Below are 9,224 nucleotides of genomic sequence, written 5' to 3'. Positions count from 1 at the left end.
CTGCCCTCTGTAGAGATGTTTCAGCACGGGGCTTCTGAGCAGGGCAAAGGGCTGACAATGGCCACACAACTTCTTTGACTCTTCCTTCTTTGTGGCAGAGGTGCCAAGAGCTTTGAGGTGCAGCCCCCCACCCCACAATGCCTTTGGGGGGGGGAATGCCAGGGTGCCAGGAGGAGAGGCACAACAGTTTGGGACACTAAGCCCCCAAATTAAAAGGAACATTTGACTCTCAGGCACCCCAAAATAAAAAGAGAAACGGCACAAAAAAAAACGCTTCCGCTGCTCAGATTGTGGCAGAGGGAGCGCTCGGCTCACCGCCATTCGTTTAGTGACCGTTCACAGTTACAACGTCACTGAAAAAAGTCACTTAGGACCGTTTTTCACACTTTACGTCCGTTGCAGCGTCCCCTGCTCAAAATTCGGATGCTCAGCAACGGGTTCGTATTTACGACGGTCGCAGGGTCCTAGGTCACCTGATCCCCTTTGGCGACCTTCCGACAGGCAAAGTCCACGGGGGAAGCGGGATTCGCTTAATGACCGTGTGACTCACTTAACGACCGCTGAGATTCACTTAACAACGGCGGCGAGAAAGGACGTCCAGTGGGGCAAAACTCACCCCACCCGTCTCTCGCTTGATGTCGCGCTCAACGGGGCTCGTAAGTCGAGGCCTCCGCGCCAACTTCCAGGGGCCCCTGGGACCACCCCCCCCCCAAAGCAGCCCACCCCCCCTCAAAAGATCCAAGGCTCTGGCTTTCCTTACCAATGATGTTCACCAGCATGTCCCACTGGCCGCCATCGTTGGAGGGGTTGGTGAGCAGGAACTGGACCAGCCGTCCGTCGATGGGCTCGTGGGCAGTCTCGATGAAAGCGTGGAGGAAGTAGTAGCAGCGCTCGACCTGGGGGTCCGGGCGGAGAAGAGAGTCAGACCTCCCCCACCCTGCTCGGCTGCTGCACCCCAAAAGTCGGCATGCCTGGACTTGTTCCCCCCCAAAAGTCCTTCTGTCTGCACTGACCCAAGCATCGGGGTTGGACTAGATGACCTCTAAGGTCCCTTCTAACTTTATTATTACTATTGCTACGATTATTATTACTATTATTAATTGTATTATTATTATTACTACTACTATTATTTTCACTGTGCCCTTCCCTTGTTATGACAGGTGGTCAGCTAGATGTTGAGACTAGATGTTTTTATCCCACCCTACCCAGGGGCAGGCCGCCAGAACACCCCCCTGGAAGCAAACCCCCAACCCTTACAAGCACTGATGATGTTCCCTAGTTGGGTCATGAAAGGTCTACAAGAAAACAACTGACTGCAGAGAGCACCAAGGACCCCATAGATCAGTGATGGCGAACCTTTTAGAGACCGAGTGCCCAAACTGCAACCCAAAACCCACTTATGCATCGTCGGGTGCCAGGTGGGTGTGGCTCATTGGGTGGGCGTGGCCCATTGGGTGGGCGTGGCCCATTGGGTGGGCGTAGCTGTGGTGGTAACGGCAGATTGGGTGGGACTAAAAAGTTCAATCATCAATTCCAACTTTGCAAGATCTTTTTTTTTCCCACGAGAAGTTGAAATGGACTGATTGAACCTTTTTTTTTTTTTTTTTGCACATGACGGTGGAGGCCTAAAGCGAAAAGGTTTTATAAAACCCAGCTGAAGGCCTAGGACTGGGGCGACGGCGTGCGTGCCCACAGAGATGGCTCTGAGTGCCGCTCCTGGCACCTGTGCCGTAGGTTCGCCATCACTGGTATAGATTCTTCCTCCTCCTCTTCTCTGCACACCCCACTCCCTTCTGACACTGATGATGTTCCCAAGGGTCATAAGTGCGAGGACCGATGCTAAGCCATTTGTCCGAAATGGTCTAGGCCAGTGGTTCTCAACCTGTGGGTCGGGACCCCATTTGGGGTCGAACAACCATTTCACGGGGGTCGCCAAACAACGCAGTCCGCCATTTTTTTCCCCCTTTTCCTTAGCTGTGCTGCTCCCTTTTATTCTATTGGCTTTTGAAAGCCAGTAGAATAGACTCTCTTGAATAAAGTCTAATTCTATTGGCTTTCAAAAGCCAATAGGAATTGTCCAGGCTGTCTCTGCCCTGCTGAGCCCGCCAAAAGTCCCATTCTGCAAACGGTGCTGCACCAGTGGAGTAGTCCTCGACTTACGACCGGTTGAGTAGTCCTCGACTTACGACCGGTTGAGTCGTCCTCGACTTACGACCGGTTGGGGGTCGCGGCATTAAAAAGGTTGAGAACCACTGCTCTAGGGTTTCCTGCCTGAGCAGGGGGTTGGACTAGATGACCTCCAAGGTCCCTTCCAACTTTATCATTATTATTATTATTATTATTAAGTCCCTTGTCTCAGTGGTGTTCTAACTCTGGTCGCTAAAGGAGCGGTCGTAAGCCGAGGACTGCCTGTACGCAAGCGAGGGAAGTCGAGGTGGCCGTTCTGGGCAACCGTACCTTGTCCCAGAAGAAGAGGTAGGACTGGCTGAATTCGAATTCCTCAATGTTGAGCTTCTTCATGAAGGGCAGACGCATCACGTTCAGGCAGGAGAAGATCCAGCAGCGTCCTGAGGAGGAGGAGGAGCGGGGGGGGGGGAAGGAGGAAGGTTTAAACTCCGAGGGAAACAGAGGAAGAAGATCTTTTCCCGGAAAGGCAAAAAAGTGGACTTTCTCGGTCTCCTTTTTCCTCGGAAAACGTTTCGCTTCTCATTCCAAGAGGCTTCTTCGGTTCTTCAGAGAGAGAGAGGGGAGAGAGAGAAAGAGAGAAAGGAAGGAAAGGAAAGAAAGAGCATCAGGGAGCAAAGAGAAAGAGAGAGAGAAAGAAAGAAAGAAAGAAAGAAAGAAAGAAAGAAAGAAAGAAAGAAAGAAAGAAAGAAAGAAAGAAAGAAAGGGAGGGGGGAGAGAGAGAGGGAAGGAAGGAAGAAAGAAGGCAGACAGAGCAACAGAAAAAGAGAAAGAAAGACACAAAGAGAGAGAAAGAAAAAGATGGAAAGAAAAAAGAAAAAAGAAAGGGGACAGATGGATAGGGCAACAGAAAAAAGAGAGAGAGAAAGAAAGACACAAAGAGAGAGAAAGAAAAAGATGGAAAGAAAAAAGGAAGGAAGGAAGGAAGGAAGGAAGGAAGGAAGAAAGAAAGAAAGAAAGAAAGAAAGAAAGAAAGAAAGAAAGAAAGAAAGAAGGGACAGATGGACAGGGCAACAGAAAGAGAGAGAGAGAAAGAAAGACACAAAGAGAGAGAGAAAGAAAGAGATGGAAAGAAAGAGACAGGGCAACAGAAAGAGAGAGAGAGAGAGAGAAAGAAAGAAAGAAAGAGAAAGAAAGAAAGAAAGAAAGAAAGAAAGAAAGAAAGAAAGAAAGAAAGAAAGAAGGGACAGACGGACAGGGCAACAGAAAAAAGAGAGAAAGAAAGACACAAAGAGAGAGAAAGAAAGAGATGGAAGAGATGGAAGGAAAGAGACGGACAGGGCAACAGAAAAAGAAAGTGAGAAAGAAAGAAAGAAAGAAAGAAAGAAAGAAAGAAAGAAAGAAAGAAAGAAAGAAAGGAAGGAAGGAAGGAAGGAAGGAAGGAAGGAAGGAAGGGGACAGACGGACAGGGGAACGGAAAAAAGAAAGAGAGAAAGAAAGACACAATGAGAAAAAGAAAAAGATGGAAAGAAAGAAAGGAAGGAAGGAAGGAAGGAAGGAAGGAAGGAAGGAAGGAAGGGAGGGAGGGAGGATGAAGAATGGAAGAAGCTTCTTGGATGAGAAGCGAAAACATTTTCAGAGGGGAAAAAAAAAACATAAGGCAAGCCCAGGTGCCTTCTGGGAAAAGCCCAGAAATGGGGTTTAACTCACTTAACTGCCTCACTTAGCAACAGAAATTTTGGTCTGGGTTTTTTGTGGATGTAAGTTGAGGACCTTCCCTAAGGCTTTTAAAACCTGGCTGGCTTCCCAGAGCCTGGGGCGCTGTTTCTTAATAACTGTTAAATGGCTAATTATCTCAGCTGCCGCCTAGATTCACGCTGGATGTTTTTAATTGGTTTAAATGGATTTAATGTTTTAATAAGACTTAGAACTCTCAGCCTCCCTGAGTTGATGGATAAAGATGGCTGGCTATAAAAATGGAATATATATATATAAAAAAACACAAAATCTCCTTTCTCGGAACTGCGGCCTGGGCTGGGTGGGTTTACCCCTTCCCGTCCCCTCCAGGTAGAGCCAGATCTGAGCAGGTGTATAAAAAGCTGCCCAAGTGACATGGCACATGGTCCTCGACTTACAATAGCTCGCTTAGCGACCGTTCAAAGTTACAATGGCACTGAAAAAAAACCCCCGGATTGACGGTCTTTCACGCTTTACCCGTTTCAGCATCCCGACGGTCGGGTGATGAAAAGGCAGACGCTTGGCAACTGACTCGTACTTATGACCGTTGCTGTGTCCCAAGCATATGACAGGCCGTCCTCAAGTTACGACATGACTGTCCAAAGTTACAACGGCGCTGAAAAAAGGGACTGAGGACCGCTTTGCACACTTACGACCGTCATAAACACCCCCTTGGTCATGCCCTCAAAACTTAGATGCTCGGCAACTGACTCAGACTTAAGACGGTCGCAGTGTCCTGGGGTCACATGATTTCCCCCTTTGGCGGCCTTCTGGCAAGAAAAATCAATGGGGGGCGGGGCGAAGCCAGATTCGCTGAACGACCGAGTTACTCATTTAACAGCTGCACTGATTCACTTGAATGCTCCAACACTGGTATAGGGTTTCCTGCCTGAGTGGGGGGTTGGACTAGATGTCCTCCAAGTTCCCTTCTGACTTTATTTTTATTATTATTAACAACCTGCCTCCAGAAGTTGTGAATGCTCCAACACTGGAAGTTTTTAAGAAGAGACTGGACAGTCATTTGTCCGAAATGGTATAGGGTTTCCTGCCTGAGCAGGGGGGGAGGGGGGGTGTTGGACTAGATGACCTCCAAGGTCCCTTCTGACTTCATTATTATTAACAACCTGCCTCCAGAAGTTGTGAATGCTCCAACACTGGAAGTTTTTAAGAAGAGACTAGACAGCTGTTTGTCTGAAATGGTACTATAGGGTTTCCTGCCTGAGCAGGGGGTTGGACTAGAGGATCTCAAAGGTCCCTTCTGACATTATTATTATTATTATTATTATTAACAACCTGCCTCCAGAAGTGGTGAATGCTCCAACACTGGAAGTTTTTAAGAAGAGACTGGACAGCTGTTTGTCCGAAATGGTATTATAGGGTTTCCTGCCTGAGCAGGGGGTTGGACTAGATGACCTCCAAGGTCCCTTCCAACATCATTATTATTATCATTATTATTATTATTATTATTATTATTATTAATTTAACAACCGGGGCAAGAAAGGTGATCCCATGGGGCAAAACCTGCTTAGCAACTGTCTTGATTAGTGACGGAACGTTTTGGCTCAATGATGGTTGTAAATCAAGGACGAGCTGTAATGGGGGGAACCAATTTACCTGAATTCTTTTGGTTGGTGATCGGTTTCCCTTCGGCCGGTACGGCGTGCTGGAAGACCTGCAGGGTGTTTTGGACAACTTCCCGGTTAAGGCTTCCGTCCAGGAAGTCCGTTGAAGTAGCCACATTTTGGGCCAAGACATAGTGAGGCTCCCCTTTCAACGCTTTGAGGAAGGCGGAGGATTTCTTCAGGCTCAATCCTGGATCATGAAAAAGAAAAAAAAAAACATAGAATAATAATCAAGGAGAGAAGCAACCTGGAACTAAGGAGAAACTTCCTGACATTGAGGACAATTAACCGGTGGAACTCCTTGCCTCCAGAAGCAGTAAATGCTCCAACACTGGAAGTTTTTAAGAAGAGACTGGACAGCCATTTCTCTGAAATGGTGTAGGGTTTCCTGCTTGAGCAGGGGGTTGGACTAGATGACCTCCAAGATCCCTTCCAACTTTATTATTACCTTGCTCAATAGTAGCAACTGTGAGAGGGGTCTCAGAGTCCTAGTGGACAATCCCTTAAATAGGAGCCAGCCGTGTGCTGCAGCTGCCAAAAAGGCCAACACAGTGCTGGGCTGCATTAACAGAGGAACAGAATCAAGATCACATGAAGTGTTAATACCACTTTACAAGGCCTTGGTAAGGCCACACCTGGAATACAGCATCCAGTTTTGGTCACCACGATGTAAAAAAGATGTTGAGACTCTAGAAAGAGGGCAGAGAAGAGCAACAATAATGATTAGGGGACTGGAGGCTAAAACATATGAGGAAAGGCTGCTAGAATTGGGTATGTCTAGTTTAATGAAAAGAAGAACGAGGGGGGACATGATAGCAATATTCCAGTATTTCAGGGGCTGCCCCAAAGAAGAGGGAGTCAAGCTCTTCTCCAAAGCGCCTGAAGGCAGGAGAAGGAGCAAAGGATGGAAACTAATCAAGGAGAGAAGCAACCTGGAATTAAGGAGAAACTTCCTGACAGTGAAAACAATTAACCAGTGGAACAATCTGCCTCCAGAAGTGGAGATCCTATACCATTTCAGACAAATGGCTGTCCAGTCTCTTCTTAAAGACTTCCAATGTTGGAGCATTCACCGCTTCTGGAGGCAGGTTGTTCCACTGGTTAATTGTTCTCACTGTCAGGAAGTTTCTCCTTAGTTCCAGGTTGCTTCTCTCCTTCATTAGTCTCCATCCGTTGCTTCTTGTCCTGCCTTCAGGCGCTTTGGAGAAGAGCTTGACTGCCTCTTCTTTGGGGCAGCCCCTGAGATACTGGAATACTGCTATCATGTACCCCCTCGTCCTTCTCTTCCTAGACAGACCCAATTCCAGCAATCATTCCTTATATGTTTTAGCCTCCAGTCCCCTAATCATCTTTGTTGCTCTTCTCTGCACTCTTTCTAGTCTCAACATCTTTTTTACATCATGGTGACCAAAACTGGATGCAGTATTCCAAGTGTGGCCTTACCAAAGCACATCTTTTTTTTAACACTGTGACGACCAAAAATCTTAAATCTTAATAAAGATAGCTGCATGAGGGCAAAGCCACACTTTGGAAAATTACTCCTGTCTTGGGATTCCTTGCTTACAGACAGGAAATACCCCAGGCAAATTCTAGGAGGCATTGCAACAAAGACATTGCCAAAGTCGGTTGAGAAATTTAATTCTGTTGCAGGAGAAGGTTTAACGTACAGCAGTGGGGTTAAAAATGTGGCATTTGTGTGGCTCCACCTTCAAGCGGCCAATAATTTATTCTGCTTTTACGGTGGCTTCCGCTGCTCGTAGGATCATCTTACGTGTCACAATCCCTTTTGTGCAGCTCTTAAAAAGCGCCACACACACACCGTAAATAACCAGGACAAAGAGCCATTCCCAAATATTTATTAACCTGTCCAACTTACAGAGCCACTGTCCCTCTGAGCCACATGGCTGATTTGTAGAGTTAAAAACGAAACACTCCCAAAAAAAACCCCCAGCACTGATGACGTTACCTAGTTTGGCTCACGAAACGTCTGCAAGAAAACTGCTCTCAGTTCAGCCCTGAGCTACAAATAATTCTCCTTTATTGGAATCTAAAAAAAGGCATCGCAAACCATAAGAATATCCCCAGGAAAAAAACAAAGAAACGTGAGATATAATTTTTAAAAAACCGCTCATAAAACCCGAATACTCTGAAAAGGAATTGCCAAATTCAAGAGCGGCGGGTGGCATATTCTTAATTTTTTTTTCTCCCCGAATTTCTGAGATGGGAAGGATGGCTCCCAAGCGGGTAATAAAAATAAGAAATTATGGAATTTAATAAATGAACCTCTTTATTCTTTTCTGGATCCATTTCACACCCACAAAAACTCAAGAGAGGACGATGAAGCTGTCACAACCACCTATCTAGCCTCAATTCATGTATAACTGGAGTCCAAAATTTCCGTTGCTCGGTGAGGCGTTTCTTAAGTGAGTTTTGCCCGCTTTTACGACCTTTCTTGCCGCCATCGTTAAGCGAATCGCTGTGGGTGTTAAGTCAGTCACACGGTCGTTAAGCGAATCCAGCCTCCCCCCACTGACTTGGCTCATCGGAAGGTTGCAAAAGGGGGTCACATGACCCCCATGGGACACTGCAACTGTCGTAAGTACAAGTCAGTGGCCAAGCTTCTGAATTTTGATCACATGACCCCGGGAGATGCTGCAACGGTCGTTAAGTGGGAAAAAACGGTCCCGAGTCACTTTTTTCAAACTTTGGTCCCTAAATGAACGGTCGCAAGCCGAGGACTGCCTGTCATTTCCCTGCAATTGGCACCAAGGCGGCCCCAATTATGGGATGGCGTCAAATGCTGTCACCCACTCAAATTACCCCCATTTTGCTGCACCCCAAAATTGTGCCTGCTGCAAACATCCCATTGAGCCCCCAAATTTAAGGGGGTTTATTTGCTTTAAAATTGTGTTTTTCCAAGCTCGTTGCTTTAAGGGGGGGGGAGACTTCAACTCCCAGAATTCCCCAGCCAGCAGAGCTGGCTGGGGAATTCTGGGAATTGAAGTCCCCCCCCCCTTAAAGCAGCCAGCTTGGAGAAAAACTGATTTAAATTTGGATGAAAAGCCACATTTTGAGCCCTGCTTTTTTTGGGGGGGGCTGTTTTTTGAATTCTTAGCCCCCCCCCGCCTCACCCGCAGAGGGAGAAAGCACGCTGCACATGCTCAGAGGCACGCTGGTCCTTCGTCCCCGCGGGAGGAGCCCTCGCCCGCCCGGCTCCCGGGGCCGCGGCCGTCCCCATGGCAACCCCGGAGCCGCCGTCGCCCCCTCCCTCCGCCGCCGTCCCCATGGCAACGCACCTGGGACGCACATCACGGGCCCTCCGGGAAAAGCCGCCGCCAACACCGCTGCAGCCTCGGCACCAATCAGCCGGGCGCCGGAAGCGGCGCTTATATAGCCTCGGAAGCAGGAAGTTGCCCCCACGACGGGGGGCGGCGGCGGTCAATCCTGGCGCGCTCGGGCGGCTTCGCGCGGGAGGCCGGGAGAGGGCGGGGCCTGCGCTTGAAGGGACCGCGCGCTTATTTTCTTCCCCGGCGCGGGGGGGGGGAGGGAAAGGGAGGGGGGGGTTGTCAGCAAATGCAGGAGGGAGGGGGCTGGGGGTGGGGAAAGGGGCTCGGCTCCCCCCCCCGGGGCAGCCTGCCTTGGGGGACTCTGGACCGGGGTCTTCTCGAGATGGCCTACCTGGCGAGGGTGTTGTTGGTGGGGGGGGGGAAGCAGAGTGGGGAGAGCCTCAGAGAGAGGGAG

General features: G+C 48.6%; 1 protein-coding gene across 1 annotated transcript; it reads right to left on the bottom strand.

Moving 5' to 3' along the window:
* Window positions 1–723: 723 nt before the first annotated feature.
* LOC120318913 (bleomycin hydrolase-like) lies at window positions 724–8,897 on the bottom strand (the record flags this gene model as incomplete). The annotated part of the gene is made up of 4 exons (XM_039367071.1): window positions 8,780–8,897; window positions 5,476–5,673; window positions 2,458–2,567; window positions 724–896 (listed from the first exon to the last, which is right to left on the bottom strand). Coding segments are annotated over exons 1-4 (494 nt in total), but the record flags the coding sequence as incomplete, so codon positions are not given.
* Window positions 8,898–9,224: the final 327 nt, after the last annotated feature.

Source organism: Crotalus tigris, unplaced genomic scaffold, assembly GCF_016545835.1.
Source record: "Crotalus tigris isolate CLP2741 ecotype Arizona unplaced genomic scaffold, ASM1654583v1 scf7180000020533.82205, whole genome shotgun sequence".
Classification (NCBI taxonomy): domain Eukaryota; kingdom Metazoa; phylum Chordata; class Lepidosauria; order Squamata; family Viperidae; genus Crotalus; species Crotalus tigris.
This window is presented reverse-complemented; position numbering and strand designations above follow the sequence as displayed.